This window comes from Malus domestica, chromosome 08, assembly GCF_042453785.1.
Source record: "Malus domestica chromosome 08, GDT2T_hap1".
NCBI lineage: Eukaryota > Viridiplantae > Streptophyta > Magnoliopsida > Rosales > Rosaceae > Malus > Malus domestica.
Genome location: NC_091668.1, coordinates 7085221 through 7103659, shown reverse-complemented (window position 1 = coordinate 7103659; position 18439 = coordinate 7085221). Strand labels below are relative to the sequence as shown.

At 36.7% G+C, this 18439-nt stretch overlaps 1 protein-coding gene and 2 long non-coding RNA genes across 4 annotated transcripts in view; 2 read left to right on the top strand and 1 right to left on the bottom strand.

The window, feature by feature from the left end:
- Positions 1-18439, top strand: part of LOC139198241 (uncharacterized) — a 77135-nt gene that overhangs the window by 24981 nt on the left and 33715 nt on the right. The gene's annotated exons all lie outside the window — the stretch shown is intronic.
- LOC139198372 (uncharacterized) lies at positions 4898-8669 on the top strand. The gene is made up of 3 exons (XR_011583820.1): positions 4898-5457; positions 8257-8324; positions 8418-8669. It is a non-coding gene; the product is annotated as an uncharacterized lncRNA (long non-coding RNA).
- On the bottom strand, positions 11963-14781 carry LOC103421124 (putative cyclin-A3-1). 2 transcript variants are annotated; one of them, XM_008359157.4, is made up of 8 exons: positions 14282-14781; positions 13538-13770; positions 13373-13448; positions 13192-13268; positions 13046-13079; positions 12803-12964; positions 12588-12722; positions 11963-12495 (listed from the first exon to the last, which is right to left on the bottom strand). In XM_008359157.4, the coding sequence occupies exons 1-8, from the start codon at positions 14579-14581 to the stop codon at positions 12424-12426; spliced, it is 1089 nt and encodes a 362-aa protein (XP_008357379.3). In that variant the 5' UTR covers positions 14582-14781; the 3' UTR covers positions 11963-12423. The 2 variants fall into 2 exon arrangements, with proteins under 2 accessions (XP_008357379.3, XP_008357380.3); XM_008359158.4 differs by having other exon boundaries at positions 12803-12952.

Here is an 18439-nt window from a genome sequence, read left to right as displayed (position 1 = left end):
GCATGGATGATTCGAGATCTCTCTGGCAATCTCTGGAGCGCCGCTTCTCTGGTGCTTCTCGTACTCAAATTCATAACATACGCTCGAAGATTCAAACTATCTAGAAAGGCGACTCTTCGATGACTGATTATCTCAATTCTCTCAAGGAATTTTCTGATAAACTTGCTACGGCTGGGGAACCGATCTCTGAATTCGATCTTGTTGCCTACATACTTTATGGTCTCTCAGAGGAGTATGAGTCCTTTGTTGATTTGATTGAAACAAGAACTGACCTGTCAATCTTGATGAACTACACATATTACTTCTTAGTAAAGAAATTTCTCTTAAAAAATGCAAGACTAGAGAATCTTCTTCCTCCTCCTCTACATTGTTTCATGCCTACACGGCTCAGCAAGGCTCCTCTAGTTTTAATAATTACAGAGGCAACACTCGTGGATGATTTCAAAATCGAAACCGATACAGTCAAAATCGGAACTTTGGAGATAATCGCAACAACAACAACAACAACTTATAAGGTATTCTTGGTTCTGTTCCTTCTTCAAGATCCACATTTTCTAGTCAAAACTCCAACAATTATATTATGGAAGATCTCTTCAGTGTCAATTATGCCTCAAGTATGGCCATGAAGCTCTCACTTGTGACAAACTTTCTCAGTTTGCATCTTAACGATCACATGTTGGGCCTCCCACTAGCATGACTGCCACTACTTCTCCTCCATCGACCTATTGGTTAATTGATAGTGGTGCCTCTCATCATGTGGCGCCTAATCTAACTTCTCTCAACTCTGTCATTCCTTACACTGGCAATGATCAACTCTTTGTTGGCAATGGCAAAGGTTTGTGCATTTCTTATACTGGATCTGCTTTAATTCGTACTAAAAATGCTACATGTCGCCTCAATGATGTGCTATTAGTTCCCAAAGCATCACATAACTTGTTATCAGTTTACAAGTTTGTCTATGATAATTGGGCTTCTTTGACATTTGACGCATTTGGATTTTATATAAAGGACCTAAGAACTGGGAGGATACTCTTCCAGGGCCTCTGCGAAGGTGGTTTATACCCTTTCTACTGGGATACATCTAATTGTACCTCTGGAATTACACTCTTTCCTCAGGCATTGATGATAACTAAGGCAGATATTCATTTGTGGCATAGAAGACTCGGCCATCCATCGAGTATAGTATTGCATACTATTGTCAATAAAAACCCACTTCCTGTTATTGGTTCTATCAATACAGGTTTTATTTGTATTGAGTGTAAATTGGGGAAGGCCTTTAGGTTACCATTTTCTACTTTGCCTTGTACTTCTACTAGGCCCTTTCATTTACTACACACTGATGTTTGGGGCCTTTCTCCCATTGCTTCATGTATTGGCTATAAATACTACCTCATTTTGGTAGATGAGTATACTAAATACAGCTGGTTATATCCTATGGTTTATAAATCTGATGTCTACTCAGTTTTCAAGACTTTTGTTCTCAAAGTTCAAAACCTTTTTTTATTGTAAGATACAATGTCTAAGATCAGATTTAGGGGGCGAGTTTTTAAGCAAGAAATTTCAAAGCTTTCTTAATGAGCAAGGCATAACCCATCAACTAAGTTGTCCTCGTACCACTGAAATAAATGGGTGTGCAGAGAGAAAACATATGCATGTTGTTGAAATGGGTAGGACTCTTCTTTCTCAGAGTGGGTTGGCAACCAAGTTTTGGGTCTAGGCTTTTCAAACAGCTATCTATCTCACAAATATATTGCCTCATCAATCATCTTCTATTAGTTCATGGGAACAACTTTTCAAAGCTCCTCGAAGATATCATACCCTTAAAGCCCTTGGTTGTGCTTGTTATCCCTGGTTACACCATTATTCCTCTCATAAGCTTGAAGCAAAGAGTAAGCTATGTATTTTTCTAGGGTATACTCTCAATCATAGTGGTTACAGATGTTTTGATCCTATGACTAATAAGGTTTATGTCTCCCGACATGTTACATTTGATAAGCAGCTGTTTCCTTTTAAGATTGGCATGTTTTCAGTTTTTGACTCCCCTCCAGTTGACCCATCTCCAAGTTTTCCCCTCATTACTGTCACCATTCCAATTCCTTCTGCAACAAGTAACTCTCAATTTGCCAGCCAAGGTAGTTCATCACAGAATCAGGTCTCTACAACACCTAATAGTTCTACATCTCCCTTATCTACTTCTTCAAGTATCCTACAATTTACTATACCTTCAGTACCTGCCCATGTGCCTACTAACTCTCACTCATGATTACAAGAGCTAAGGCTGGCATTCACAAACCAAAGGACTTCACTGCCACAAAACACTTTCTTCCAACTTTTATTGATTCCCTTGCTTGTCTTCCTCCAACACCTACAACATTTCTGCAAGCCTCAAAGAATTCCAACTGGATGGCAGCCATGAAGGAAGAATTCCAAGCTTTGCAGTCCATTGGTACTTAGGATTTAGTTCATTTTCATCCGAGTTTAAACTTGGTTGGCTGTAAATGGGTGTTTAGAGTCAAACTTAGGCTTAATGGCTCCATAAAACGGTATAAGGCCCCGCTTAGTGGCAAAAGGGTTTCATCAGCAAGAGAGACTTGACTTTTCTGAGACTTTCAATCCTATTGCAAAGCCAACAATGATATGAATTCTATTATCCATTGTTGTTTCATATGATTGGTTTATCTATCAACTTGATGTCAATAACGCCTTCTTGCACAGTACTTTAAAGGATGATGTTTATATGATCTAGCCACCAGATTTTGTTTATTCAACCAAACCACAACATGTCTGCAAGCTTAACAAGTCCCTCTCTAGTTTAAAACAGGCTTCTAGGGCCTGGTATGAAGCATTCTACAAGGTAATTCTGTCATTGGGATTCTTACTTTCTTACTCTGACACTAGTTTGTTTATCAAAAAATGATTTTACCATTACTTTCATCTTAGTATATGTTGATGATATCATCATCACTGGTAGCTCCAGCTCAGTATGTCAATCTGTTATTGCTTAGTTACAAACTCTGTTTCCTGTGAAGAATTTGGGTGATATTCACTACTTTTTGGGTATTGAAGTTCATAGGTCTGCTAAAGTGTTATTTCTAAATCAGTCCAAGTATGCACTTGATCTGTTAAAGAAAACATATATGATTGGTGTCAAGCCTTGCTCTACTTCTGTTGGTTCTGCAAAATTGGATCACTTAAGCACTATTATCTCATATCCTACATTTTATCGATTAACTATTAGGGCTTTACAGTATCTAACTTGGATACGACCTTACTTGGTATTTGCTATGAATCAAGTATGTCAGTATATGCATGCTCTTAGGATCATTCACTCGCTGCCAATCAAACAGATACTTCAATATTTGAAGGGTACCATTGATGTAGGTCTATGGTTTACCAAAGGGTCTCAATGCCTCACTACGTGGTCTAATGTGGATTGGGCAAGATGGCCTGTGGACAGACGATCAACTAGTGGCTACTTTGTCTTCCTTGGTCCTAATCTCATATCCTGGACTGCAAAGAAGCAATGCACTGTTGCCAGGTCCTTTACTGAGGTTGAGTATTGCTCTTTTGCCAATACAGCTGCAAAACTTAGTTGGGTTTGTAAAATCTTTCAGGATATTTCCTTTCCCATTCTCAAGACTTTTGCAATGTGATAATAAAAGTGCAATTGCCTTAGCTTTCAATCTTGTCTTCCATGCTCGGACTAAGCATGTGGAGATTGGTTATCATTATTTCAGAGACAAGGTTCTCTGTGGCAAAGTTAGTGTGCATCATGTTGCTTCTCCTCTTCAACTTGCAGATATTTTTACTAAGTCTTTGTCATCTGATCGATTTGCAAAGTTAACTTCCAAGCTTTCAGTTAGATCTCCTAACTTTAGCTTAAGGGGGTGTGTTAAGGATATAATAGGACCATCAAATGAAAATGTACCTGATTAAACTTTACATAGCTATTAAGCTATAACAGTTAGTGTTGGTTAGAATAGTTGGGGATATAACTGATTGTACCTATTTATATATGGGTGTGTACACATTCTGTTGAGACATAATGAAATCATTTTGTACAACAACTTCTCTCTCTACAATTCCCTCTCTTTCTATAATTCTTTCTCTCTTGGCCTCTAGCCTTTCTCTTACAGAACTATGAGTTTCTACAATCTCTACTCTATTTCAAAGTAGTAACATAACATGTGTTTGATCTTTTTATCACGACGACTAATTTTGTCGCGCCATTCTTCTTTTCCTACGTACTCTTTTTTTTTCTTGTAACCTTTATATTGGATACATAACAGGAAATATGGAACATAAATAAATGTGTAAAAGAGAAAAAAAGTATGTAAAAATCATACTATTATTGTAAGTTTGTGGTACAAACCTGGAATCACATGTGATCACAATTTCATCTTAGGGACAAAGAACCCATTTTTAGACTGGATTGTATTTTTAGCCTTTTAAACCTAACAAATATTTCCAGTTTCCATTTTTGATAGTCATTCTATTTCTTTTTAAGAGAAACAATACGGAATTTATTAGAAATTAAGGGGGCATACAAACGTCTAAGAGAGTGTCTTGAATAAAATCAGGAGGCTCCTTGAAAAAAGTGGGTATTAAGGTGATTTTAAAAAAAAATGGGCATAAAAAAAAATTGGGAGAGTTTTAAAAAGTTGTATTGAAAAAAATTGGGAAAGTTTTTAGTGTTTTGTAAACACTCTAAATCAACTTTATTTCAAAGTTTTGGATGAAAATAAGCTCAAAACCTGAAGCTGCAAAAAGCAGCTTCAAATAACCAACTTATAGAAAAACACGGGTGAACAGTAAAATCTGCAATGAATTTTTCAATAAGCCCAAAATTACCCTCCTTTCCTCACACTTTCAGCACACCTCTCGCAAAACCCAAACCAGAAAACTTCAATCCTAGCAATCTCTCTCATTCTCCAGGTCGTGTTCTCCGGCTCGGCGTCCTTCCTCTATTAATCTTCTCTTGTCTAAAATTTCCTTATTTATTTGTTTGGATTTTTAAATTTGGGGATGGGAGAGTGAGAGTGAAAGAGGGGTGGGGAGAGCAAAGGGATGAGTGTTTGGGTGTCGGGAAAAAAAAATTGGGGATGGAGGATAGGGAAAAAAATTAATTGGGGAAGGTGATATGGTTTGTGGAAAAAAATTAATTAGGGAAAAAAAATTAGATTTTGTGGAGGAAACAAGAAAAATTGAGAGAGAAGTAAGAAAAATTGATTACTTCTCTATTATTTTTTTTTAGAAGGTCTGCTTCTTATTTATCTTAGGGTTTAGGTATATAAGAAAGGATAAAGCTCTGCTTTACTTCTGATCTGTGAACTTTGCTTCTGATTTGTCCTACAACGTTCCCTCGTCTTTTGCGATTCAGCACACCCCTCTACGACACCGTTTCATCGTCTTCTTCAAGCTCTCGCAGTCTCTTCTAAAACTCCAACCTCCAGGTCAGTGCTCGTATCTTATCTCTCTCACTCCATCTGCTATCGTGTTTTATATATTTTTTTCTTTTCTAAATTCTTCATTTATGTTAATTCTTTTTAATTAGTACTAGGCTTTAGTTTTTGGTTCACGGTTTTGGTTTAGGTTGATTAATATCCTTTTTTTCATTTTTTTCATGATTTCTGCCAATTTTATTTGTCTAATTTTTGTTTATTTGTGGAAAAATATGGTTAGATTTGGTTCCTTCAATCGATTTATATATATTTTTTATCATGACAGTCATCCAAAAATGATGCAGAGTACTATCTGTGCCTATATCGTTTACAACGATTATGTATTCTATCTGTGTTTACTAGCTAGGATTTTGTAAGTGCTGTTATTGTTTATTCCTTGAGTCCATCTGTTTGGATTAAAACTTGATTTTTTGGCCCAAGGATGGAGTCGGCCCAAAAGGAGGCCTGGAGGAATAGAAGATCAAGGCCCGGCCGAAACTTGGGAAAGCAGGAAAGGGCCTTTTCTGACTTGATACAATTCATAAGGGCCACTTACCTACCTACCCAAGGACCAAGTGGTGTAGACTGATCAGACTGCACAGCCCATAAAGTAATTTATGGTGGCATTACATGTAATAAAACTGATGAGTCATCACCCTCAGACCGCATTCGGGCAAAGCTGTCGCTACAAGAGCCAAACCGAGTCGTCTATAAAAGGAGGAAGAGAAGACAGGAATAAGGAGACTCAATCAAACAAACAAAGACACTCAGAAAAACAAACAAAGACACTCAATCAAACAAACAAAAGCACAAACTCTGCTCAAAAAGCCATATTTGCCTTTCAAAACAAAGCTGTAATCAGCCCAAGCCTTCATCCCCGCGGGATAATCTTTTCTCCCAACCTCTGTAATAGCTCTGCTACCTTGTTCGAACTTGTTGTAGTATCGATTCACCTTTTGTATTCTCTTCTCCCCTCTCCCACTCTAAGCTTTCAGACCTTTGACAGAACTACAAAGATAGGGACCTGCAAGACGATCAGCCTTAATTGATAAGGTTTAATCTTGCCCGACCTGCTTTGCTCTGTCTTTGTCTTCTCTTTCTTTAAAGTCTAGCAATATGTTGTATATTTCCAGTTATATGCAAGTTGTTTCTAGCAAAATCACGATGACAAAGCTTTCTCAGTACTTGGATCCGATTTGAATATATCTTCAGTGTTTAAATCAGATCCAAGTCCTATGCCCTCAGGCATGTAAATCTGATTAGTTTAAAAGTCCTTGGCCTCAAGGCATAAAAAAGAACTTTATGTGGACTTAACCCATCCACGACAATCCTTGATAAACGAGAAGTCCGAAGTTACTTGGGGCGCAAGTAATCGACCTACCTCTTGGTTTTATTTCTATTATATCATGATTATCATATAACGCTTAAGCATGGAATGGATTCTGATAGGAAGCCTCAAGGCCTATACCTAAGGCCCCACAAAGGCACTTATTTGGATTCATTCTATTCTGCGGTCTAGGTGGTTTGAGTATAAGAACGGACTCTAATGGGAAGCCTCAAGGCCTATACCTAAGGCCCCACAAAGGCACCTATTTGGGTTCGCTCTACCTCTCAGACTCGGATAATCAGAAATATAATAGTTATAAGACTCCGACAACCATAAAGACCAAATATAATATGCTCAAGTACTGGTTTAGTTTGACAGGAAGCCTCAAGGCCTACACCTAAGGCCCCACAAAGGCACATGTTATATCTAACACGGTTTCTCGGGCATATGCATATTCACAACTAAAACGTGACATCCATTCGACATCTACCATGCTGAAGATGGCAGTGGCACGCCTGAGCACTAAAATGTTAACCTTGATTGTGAGCCTCAAGGCCTACACCTAAGGCCCCACAAAGGCACCTCTCAAAGTTAACGCTGTCCTTCTCTTTCAGCCTTGCCCGAAGAGTCTTGCCCGACGAGACTTGCCCGACAAAGCCCGACAGGAAAGCAGAAGTCCGACAGCAGCCCTCAACCTGCGCCGAACCTCCAGGGGAGTTGTGTGCTCGTCGGCCAGGAAACATTCCCGACGGGAATTCCTGCCACGAACACCATCATTTTGTAAGTATGGGTGCTGCACACTGATAACAAAAGCAGGGGTGTTGTCATCTCCTTAAATATCTCTTCCACCTTTGTAATCCGCATGTTATTCTTGGTAATACAAAGAAGATATCATTCAAAATTCAACATTTGAGTTGACTGGGTGAAAGGTTGTGAAGAGGCAAGAGTGAGATTCTCAATACTTTGTGATCCATTTGCCGCATCTGATATGTACAGGCAAAGGCTCATCGTAGAGACTGCTTGTAGTCACTAATTGTAGTTACCTGAACCATTATGTTTTTCTTCTCCTTGTCCAGTTCTTTAAATTGCAGAGAATGCTTGTAGTCACTAATTGCAGTCACCAACACTACTAACAATATGCTAACTATTATTCCCAAGCCATCATACATACCTTTCGGCATTCCTTCAGTTGCAATTCCAACACCCATAGAGACCGCAGCAGCAACCATGAGGATAATTAAAGTTAAATCTTGTAAGGCTTCCCATTATTTATCGTCTAGTTCTGTATCCTGTATGGAATAGGAATGCCTTTTACTAATTAGTATTTTGGGTCTTTCTTCGTGCTCCCATGTATAACATAAGTATGATCATATATGCTGCAGAATCCCGAGTTTTATGCTTTTATTCATTTTATTTTAATAAAATGAGAATTAGTTTGCCTACTATACCTGTATTTTTCATCTGGCTTACCATTTGTTCTGTTTTCAGCAATGTTGAGCTCGGTACAGCATGTGGAAAGTACTTCCGGGTGTCTTGCCTTAGCATCATTGATGTAGGTACTCCATAGTTTTCGTATCATTCTAAGCAATTTGTTTGCCGACCTGTGAAAAACTGATTTGGCTAACATTGTCATTTGGTATTATCTTCAGGTGATTTGGATATTATCAAGACGCTGCCTGGTGGTTAGTGAAGGAGAGTAGGATGATACCTCTATGTTGAGTGTAGTGTTTTGTTTTGAGACTTGCCCTTTCTTTTCTCTGAATGAAATTCTCGATTTTCTTTGACAATGTTGTGTTGCTAAGTTTCCAAATGCTTAGATTCTACCATATGTGTAAGGTGATCTTCGTTGTGACTTGATGCATGGCATATTGAGATTCATTAAAGTTAATTTTGTTACATTAGATACATCCCATTCGGGGTTTTTTTCTTCGAACCTTGAACTGAAATGTTTATGTCTAAGTAGTTAAGCCAAAAAGAGCATGGTATGAAATGCTGGATAACAAGATAGGTTTTAGTTTGGTGTGGGATTTTGCTTCTTTAGAAACCATTTTTGTTCATAAGTGTTATTAAATGGTTGGTTTGGTATTGCTGTGCTTTGAAAAAAATAAAGTATATTTAGTAATTCACCTTTATTTGTTAAGAAAATTAAATTAATGGCATATCTAGTATTATACATTTTTTGGTCATTTCACACAGTCACATCTGTTTTACATAAAAGTTTACCGAACATTATAATACTGTTTTTTTTTTCAAAAACACTTTTACAAAAAAGTTTACCAAATACTCTGCTATTTTATTTCACATATGCTTATTCTCATAGCACAGCAGAAGCAGTTTTTTTTTCAAAGCACAACAATACCAAACCAGCTCTAAGCCCTGGTTTGGTATTGAGGTGATTCTGAAAAAAATGGCTATCAAAAAAAACTGGGAGCTTTTTTATGTTTAGTAAACATTCAACTTTAGTTTTTTTTCACAGTTTTGGGTGAAAAAAGCCAAAAACACAAAGCTGCAAAACCCAGCTTTGAAAAACCAGTATTTTTTCCACATCTATTTTACATAAAAGTTTATCAAACACTACAATACTGCTTTTTTTTCTTTTCAAAAGCACTTTTACAAAAAAGTTTATCAAACACTCTGCTGTTTATTCTCACAACACAGTAGAAGCAGTTTTTTTTTTCAAAGCACAGCAATACCAAACCGACCCTAAGTCTTCTTACTTCAAGTTTGGCCCAACTATAAAAAGTTCATAAAGCTCAATCCAACCAAAAGGCCACGCCGGCTGCCGCGGCTCAACTGTAACATAATCAAGATTATAAAAGAATACATAATTAAATTGAGATAATGAATTAAAAAAATTAAGTGATATAAAAAATAAAATAAAATAAAAAGTCACAAAATCATCCAAACCGTCTAAACCCACCTAGCCTACTTAAGTCAACTTAGAGGAATCAAGCGAGTCTAGACAAGCTAGATGGGTGACTAGGCGAGTTTAAATGCCCTTTCTTATTTTTAAACACCAAAAAATTAATCATTTCGGTGATCAATCGCCTAGTGCTTAGATGATCTCAACTGGCCTAGCCGGCTAGTTTTAGCACATTGATGTTACATAACTAACAAGGGCCTTAGCACCGAATACGCTGGACGCCCAATGGTCGTTTTTATTACTTATAGTTGAAAAAGGGGTGTGATATCTACACACCCATTTTTACTTCTCACACACCCTTCTAATTTTCGACCATCGGATCGGATGAAATGAAAAAGATCTAACGGATAGAAATTAACATGGGTGTGTGAGAAGTAAAAAATGGTGTGTGGATAGCACACCCCGTTGAAAAAATGTCATACTTTCACACACACTGGAGGCCCAATGGCTGTTTTTCTCTACATAGCCGGTAAGAGAGCACCCCCAATGGAGGCTTTATCTTTCACGAGGCTACTACATTTCAAGCTTTAGTGAGAAATTTCATCCCCAATGAGCCAGAAAATAGGGCTAGATTCACCACTTGGGCTAGCAACTTTTTTTTTTCTAGTAGCATAAAATTGAGCTACATCTAGCTTCAAAAAAACAATGGATCCCATAAAAAAAGTAGCAACCCATGTGTGCAAAATTCCATCACTCTCTCTCCACTTTCAAATACACTTATACTCTCATTTTATTCTTTTTTAAAGAATTTCAAATTGATTTAACGTTCATGGGCATTAGTGGGTGAAATTTTCAAATAAATTTTTTCAAAATTTTATCTTACTAATTTACCAATTAGTGCTAGGTAAATTGTTGTATTGTACTTGAAAATCAAATCAGAAGGCGAAGTGGAGGTTTGTATTTTTCAACGGATAAGATTGAGATAAGAGAATCTAATTCAACGGATGGTTCATAAGTGATAAAATCTAACTTTGTAACAATTTGAACTTTTTTAGGTTGAAAGGTTCATAAAAAAAAAATAAGATAGCACGTCTAAAAATCAACTTAAGAAAAGTAAACAAAAAAATATATATAATATATATCGCATAGTCAAATTACTACATAAGTAAATATATATAGTCCCATAAAGAGCTATATCCACCACTTTTTCAACCCCATATAGAGCCCCTCACTGGGAATGCTCTAAGTAACAGCCAAGGTGCAAGACTGGCTACTGAAATTGTATCTGGATCAAAATTTTTGGGACATGGGGGTAACATAGCATATTGGGAGCATTTTTGCTCAACACTATAACTATAGTGTATGTTCACCCTACAACTTATCATCTTCTATGTGTCCTTCACTTAATGTTAGTTATTTTTTTTTTCAAAATTGGAAAATATTCATTTAATATTAAAAATAACCATAGTTGGTAGTAAGGACACGTGACAGATGTGTCTAGTAAACATACACCATAGTTTGCAGTAGCGAGTAATAAAACTCCCAAAATATTCCATGTTTATATCTCAATGTATAACATAACTTCTTTTTTTTTTTTCACATATTACCAATTATTTATGGATTGTATGCTTTTAATATGATATTGAAACGGATGATTTATTTGTGTCACATAATAATATTAATTAACGATTTAAGTGTGGAATCCTATTTTAAGAATAAATAACATTAACATTGAGCTCGTTTGGAAGTACTTTTGGAATCAACTCTTAGTAAAGATACAAGTTAATACTGAAAAAGCACTTGAAGTGCTTATTGCAAATAACTTTTGAAACCCAAAAACAATTTCACTAAATTTTTTTTTAGTCATTCTAAAAACATTTTCAACTTGACCGTTATTTATTTAAATATGTCAACCCTCTTGCTTGTACTCATGACACGTGTATTCCACTAAAACGCAAAGCTAAAAGTTTAATTACTTTCTATTTGACAAACTAAATTTTAATTATACTAACAAAGAATTTTAATATAATTAAAATCTTAGTTTGAGTGCTAATGGAGGAATCCGGATTCTCACTGAATCCTTTTTTTAAAGATCTTGAAGATTCGTGAATCATATTCGTTCATCGTACATCGTGCGGTCAGAATCATTTTAAATATTTTTATTTAAAATTAAATACAAACAATACCTGATAAAAACTAATCATACGATATACAATAAACAGACACGATTTACAAATTCTCATAATCCTCACCAAAAGGATCCGAAGAGGATCCTGTTGGCTAGTAGAGTACACATAGGATGAGAAAAGTAAGAAGATTGATACAAGAAGGTAACTAAGAAAGTTGCTAACATTTCTCATATTGTCTAATCTAAACACGGGGTATTAGAACTTGAGTGCCAAATGTTGTGTTGGATTGCCAAATACATATCTTTCAAGCAGAATGCAAGTGAAACAAAAGGAGGAAAAAAGATATGGATCTATAAACAACATTTCTAATTTTCTACAGATTGAAAACACGAGGAACATTACGAGCTTGCACACCCATTCAACATCAACCTGCTAATCTAACTTCTCTCCACTAACAAATAATCTACCAACTGACCAAAGAAAATTAAAACCCTAGTGGGGAATATCTAAGCAAAACCATCGAGAGTTGAAACCCTACAAAATTATATCACAACGATTAGCATGAGCGGCGGCACCAGAACGGATTTTGACAAACTTCAGTTCAAAGAACTGCCTCCAAGATTCATCTTGCAGCTAAACCCTAGTCTTGTTGTACTCGAACAATCATGCCTTCGGATCTTCGAAATAGTTTGTTGGTACTTCTGCAGGTGAAGAGATAGTCGCCACGCATTTGAACTGTTTTAAGAAAACAACGCAATTCAGAACATCCCTATGGTGCGGAAAATTAAATCAAAATCAGTAGGGTTAAAATTTTAGCCTGAATATACCTTATGCTGTTTGTACTTTCGTCTTATGGACTGTAGAGACGCTCCTCTTTTACTACGATGCAAGTCGTATATGATAAGAACGCATTCCTTTAAATCAGCTGGTTTATATCCGGAATATCGTTGCAGGGACAAAGTCTGCAATAAGCAAACAACTCAGCAATTGCATTCAATATTTTGAGTTGAATGATGTTAAAAGTTCTCTAACAAGTTCTTACCCAAGGATGATCCTTTGGCCGGATCATAAATCTTGTGAGAAATGTAACGGACGCAGCCACCAAGGAAGGCAAAAACTGAACACATTCATAATCCAACAAACTTAACTCTGCCAGGTAGTATCCCAAAAACTCTAACTGCAGGTTAGGATCCTGTAAAGACCACTAAACAATTTGTTAGCTTCCCACATGAACTGACACCCAAGTAGCAGAGAAAAAGAGAGAAGAAGGAGAGATTTTGCTTACTTTGTAGCTCTCTTGAGCAAATCTAGTGAATCTCCTGCAAACCAAAACGTGAATGAACGTTAATCAGTCTAATAAGCTATCAAACTCAGCATCTCAAAAGCATATTGATAAATATGTCCAAGAAAAACAGTACCAAGACTTCTTACCTTAGTAATGTTTTTATTGTAGGACTTCCCAAGTTGAAATTTAAGGACTTGAGTATATCAGCCTCCATTTTTAACACCTTTACAATGAGAACAAGTATTAACTAAACTTTTACAATTACAAAACCAAAGGAGATGCGATACATTAAAATCTAAGATGAGGAATAGATATACAAAAATTCACCTCGCCCCTATCATACGTATTATCTGTTATGTAGCAGAATTGTTCTACATGTGGAGGACTGATCTCTTCATACTTTCTGTTTGCCACATTAACCATAAGATTACAAATTTCGATCTATGTCAACAAGAAACATCACTTAAAAATTTCATTGATTCGTGGACTTACGAGGCAATGAGCATTGAAGAAACACCGAGTAACTGAAGCCTTTTCCGGTTGAGAACATTCAAAGACAGGAATTTATCAATATACATAACGGTGAGGAAAAGAGTGTCAGAAAGGAGTTTATATTCCTCTGCAACTTCCACCAACCAGTCCACTAAGATTCCTCTCATATTAGCAGTGACATCTTTTTGAATCTTTGTCATGTAATCGGGTGAAGGTCTGCGATTTTTATCCGCCTGAACATTAACCCGTCATCACCATTAGCCCAGATGCCCCAAAACCCAAAAGAACCCCAAATGCCAATTCAAATCAAAGCTAAAATACATAGACCGCAAAACTTACTTAATTAAGCTTACACTTTTTGCATATCAAAAGTACATAAACTATCACCAGAAAGATTCAGCCTTTATCCTTAATTCAAGTTTCAGAGGAACCAGAAGAACCACTGGTAAATAAAAAGCCCAAAAATTAACAAAACCCACCTCCCATTTTCCAGTAAATTCCACTTCAAACCAAACCCAGGACACAGATACTGCAGAAATTCCTGAAAACAGCTTAATCTTTGACTAATAAAAAATTCACATAAACCAATCACTAGAAAACTTCAGCCTTTATTCCTAATTCAAATTTCAGTGCAACCAGAACCACTGATACATCAAGAACCCAAAAATAAGAAAAACCCAACTCCCATTTTTCCAATAAATTCCAGTTCGAAAGAAAGAAAGCTGCAATTCGATAACCCTTTACCTCGAGCTTCTGAAGATACTCATAAATGTCACGAGCATATGGCACACACAGTTGGGGGTCATCCGACGACGCATCAATGTCCTGGGCCGCCTTCGCGGGCACTGATTTTTTCGCCTTGCCTTTGGCGCCGCGTTTCTTGATCTGCTTCTCTGCCCCGAAGCTTTTATTCACCGGAACAACAGCATTCGTGAGCTCTCCTAGCACCACCCGTTTCTTGGTGGCCCGCTGCTCCGGGGTCACAGCTTCGGCCCTCCGCTTCATCGACCTCGTCACACGCACGCAGTTCTCCTTGTCCGCCATGGCTGCCTCTGCTCGAATCTGTGAGTTTCGAGGTTTTGGGTCAGAGGTTCAGAAAGAGGAGGGGGGAGAGTTTTGTAGCGAGTAAAATGAGAGCGCCACTTTGAAAAGTAAAGTTGGCGCCTTTGGGTTTCTGCTGCTTCTGAACGTTTTGGTTCGCCCTTTGCTTCAATTTTGGTTCAATTTTTGAAATTTTGGAATGTGTCTTTTGCAATAGAGTTAATTAGATTTAACACTCAAAATTTGAATTTCTTTTATTAAATATCCATGCCTTTTAAAATTTTGATGACGGCGCTTTGGTACATTACGTATCGTTCGATACGTGGAACGGGACGAACGGAGTGGGACGAGGCGTTCTGTCCCACGTTTGGTGCGCCTAAAACGGATCGAACGTACTGTTCCACTTGACGAATTTTGGATGAATTTTCGTTCCGCTTCACCCCTTGGAACGACTTGTTCGACATCTGTGGAACACAAAATTATAACATCTCCGTCTCCTTCTTCTTCCTCCTTGTTTCCAATGGAGAACATCTTTGCTCCCTTTCCGTTCCGTCCCGTCCCATCCCGTCCCGCCGTTCCGTCTCGTCCCATCTGCATACCAAACGATACCTTAGGCCACATCAATATTTATTATTTTTTAAATTAAAAATAATAATTGTATTTTCTAAATTAAAATTTTACATATTGATTTCTAAATTTGTCCCTTTAATTAGTTGAGAGAATTTTTTTTTATCCAGTCATTTTTTTTATTCATGTATTTTAGGAGTTTTGTACTCTTTTTTAGGAGATAATTTTGGTTTTTTCGCTCAACATATTTATCCAATTATCTCTTTTACTTTTTGTTTTCGTTCAAAACATTTTTTTATCCTAAAATTGAAATGATGGATGCTTAGATTTTTTTTGTTTGTTTATTATTTAGTATACTTTTGTTAGATAATTATTTTGTATACATTTGAATTTGTACATATTGTTGATTAGTGATAATGGTACGTTTATTGTTGGTTATTATATATTGGTTTTGTATTGATTAGTACATTTATTTTTAATTTTTGGGTGTACATATCGTTGATTGGTACGTTTTGTTTTAGCTTTCGGTATGTTTTGTTTTAGCTTCTAGTATGTTTAGTTTTGTTCTCGTTGATTGATAGGTTTTTTTCACGATTTTGTTATGGTACCATTTAGTATCATATGGGTACGATTAATATTATACATATCGTTGATTGGTACATTTACTTTTGTTCTTCAACGTTGTTTACTAGTACATTTATTTCCAATTTTAGTAGGTTTGTTTTCATACATATATTTTTTATTGGTATGTTTGTATATATTATTCTCGATGTTATTTCCTTATATAAATTGCTACAAAAATTTATATATGGATTACTATAAATATCTTAAATGGTATTTTATTTCTTCATTGAACGGAAAAAAAAATCAAACAGCAGGGTATTTTATTCCTTAATAAATTGTAGAAAATCATTTTTTTTGGTATAATTATCTTTAGAGGGAATCAAAGGAGCTAGTGTCACATCCTAGCCCGGGCCCCCACCACATCCCGACCTGTAACACGATATTGTCCGCTTTGGACCCCGACCACGCCCTCATGGTTTTGTTTCTAGGAACTCACAAGAGAACTTCCCAATGGGTCACCCATCATGAGATTGTTTTCACGCGAACTTGCTTAACTTCGGAGTTCCTACCAAAAGGCCTTGTGCTAGGAAGAGATAGAAATATACATATAAGGCTTACAGGATCCTCACCCTTGGATGATGTGGGATCTTACAATCCACCCCCTTAGGGGTCCGACATCCTTGTCGGCACACATCCGGTCAGGAGTTGGCTCTGATACCAAATTGTCACATCCCGACCCAGGCCCCCACCATATCCCTAGCTCGCGTCCACCGTAGCATGATATTGTCCGCTTTGGGCCCTGACCACGCTTTCTCGATTTTGTTTCTGGGAACTCACAGGAGAATTTCTCAATGGATCACCCATCATGGGATTGCTCTCGCGCGAACTCGCTTAACTTCGGAGTTCCTATGAAACTCAAAGCCAGTGAGCTCCCAAAAAGCCTTGTGCTAGGTAGAGATAGAAATATACATACAAGGCTTACAAGATCTTCACCCCTGTGCGATGTGGGATCTCACAGCTAGATTGTAGGAAATTTGTTTTAATATCTTTGTATTTTTTTTCTTGACGTGAAGAATTTAGGCAGTGGTAAGATATGTAATTTTGGTACAAATAAAGGATAGTTATGATAGATGAGACTCCAAATTTGTAGGAAAAATGTTTAATTAAATCTCTAAAACCTACAAATGTTTAGTCTATAGAGTTGAAACTCAGGCACTTATATCAAAACACCCCTTTGCAATATTCATTCGGGCATTTGGGTCAAGCTATTTTTTTCTTTTTCTTTTTTATTTTACACTTATCGAAGTTTTCAAGACATTAATAAACAAATTATTCTTAATGTTTGATAATGTTCTGTTGGATAATGCTCGTGTCCTCTCTTACGAGGACTTACTTGTCTACTCATTTATGATTAACGAACTTTTATCGTTCAACATTATAGTCAAAACCGTTCATTCTCTTTATTATCATTTAACGATTATAGTTGCAAAAAATTATTTACTTTGAAGATCGTTTAGTCATTCATATGTATTAAACCTATCAACAATTTTGGTAAGTAATATCTTCAAGATGAATGGTTCTTTTATTTTTATGCATATGAGTAGCTAAAAGATTTCAAAATTAAATAAGTTTTTGCTATATGATATTTAGATGATGATAAAGAAAATAAACAATTTCACATATGATGTTTGAAAGGTAAAAATTCCTTAATTGGAAGTAAAGAACCATTTTTGTTTTGACTGGCCATTCCAACAAAAATAAAAGACCCACGTTTGAAAAACAAATAAATAAATTAAGACCCAACAAAAATGATGATAATAATCATAATAATAATACTCCACTTTACCAATATTATTTTAAAGTTTGGAAATAAAAATTATTATATATTTATTTCGCCTCTCACCTCAACCTGCCATCATGTGTTTGAAAATAATTTGTGTGAGATTTAACTGGCTACTGAATTTTGCTAAATGATACTACAATCCTTTTAAAATTCACCACGTGTCAAGCTTTAAATATAATAATATATTATTATCTTATATTTAACATTCTAATAATTATATTTTGTACTAATAATATATAGGGTTCTTTAGATATAGACCCTAATTGTACTAATAATACATTCTCATAATATATTTTGTACTAATAATACTATCAGATCAACCTAATTGTTAGTTTACTCTCATTCTCAAATCTTTGTTTGCCATGTTGTGCGCAATTTTTCTATTTTTCAGTCATGACCAACCTTAGAAGGACGAAGAGCAAGAGACCACATTGTCGCTAAGTTGAAGCCACATCCATAAACTCCCTTCTCCGAGTACAGCGCCATGAAGCAACCCACATGGTAGACCACACAAGGAAGATAACATGTGGCAATTCGAAAGTTAATATTAACAGCCCTACAATATTATCATAAGAGCAGTTCCACCGGAGATGGAATAGCCTAGCATCCAGGCAAAAAACTAAGCTGGCACCTTGTCAATTCACTTCAGCCTAGCAACTTGCCTGGCACCTAACCTGGGCCAGCCCAAAATTGACTGACCAAGGAGCCGGGCTATTTGCCTAGCGCGTGCATCTCACTCGCGAGTGGGTGCAAGTAGGGGACAAGGGTGCAGGCGGTGGGGCCTGCTGTCAGCCCACTTGTGCTTCGCCCTGAAGGAGGCGACGTGGCCTTCTCAATGCCGTTGGATTTCCAACGGCTAGTTTTTGTAGACCGTTAGATTTCTAACG

Bases quoted from the DNA above. Each gene is read 5' to 3' on its own strand.
- LOC103421124 (XM_008359157.4), bottom strand. From the start codon at position 14,581: ATGGCGGACAAGGAGAACTGCGTGCGTGTGACGAGGTCGATGAAGCGG. The intron at 13,080-13,191 runs GTAAGAAGTCTT...TTTGGTTTGCAG, and splicing joins ACAATAAAAACATTACTAAG to GAGATTCACTAGATTTGCTC. The intron at 12,496-12,587 runs GTATATTCAGGC...TTCTTAAAACAG, and splicing joins GAAAGTACAAACAGCATAAG to TTCAAATGCGTGGCGACTAT.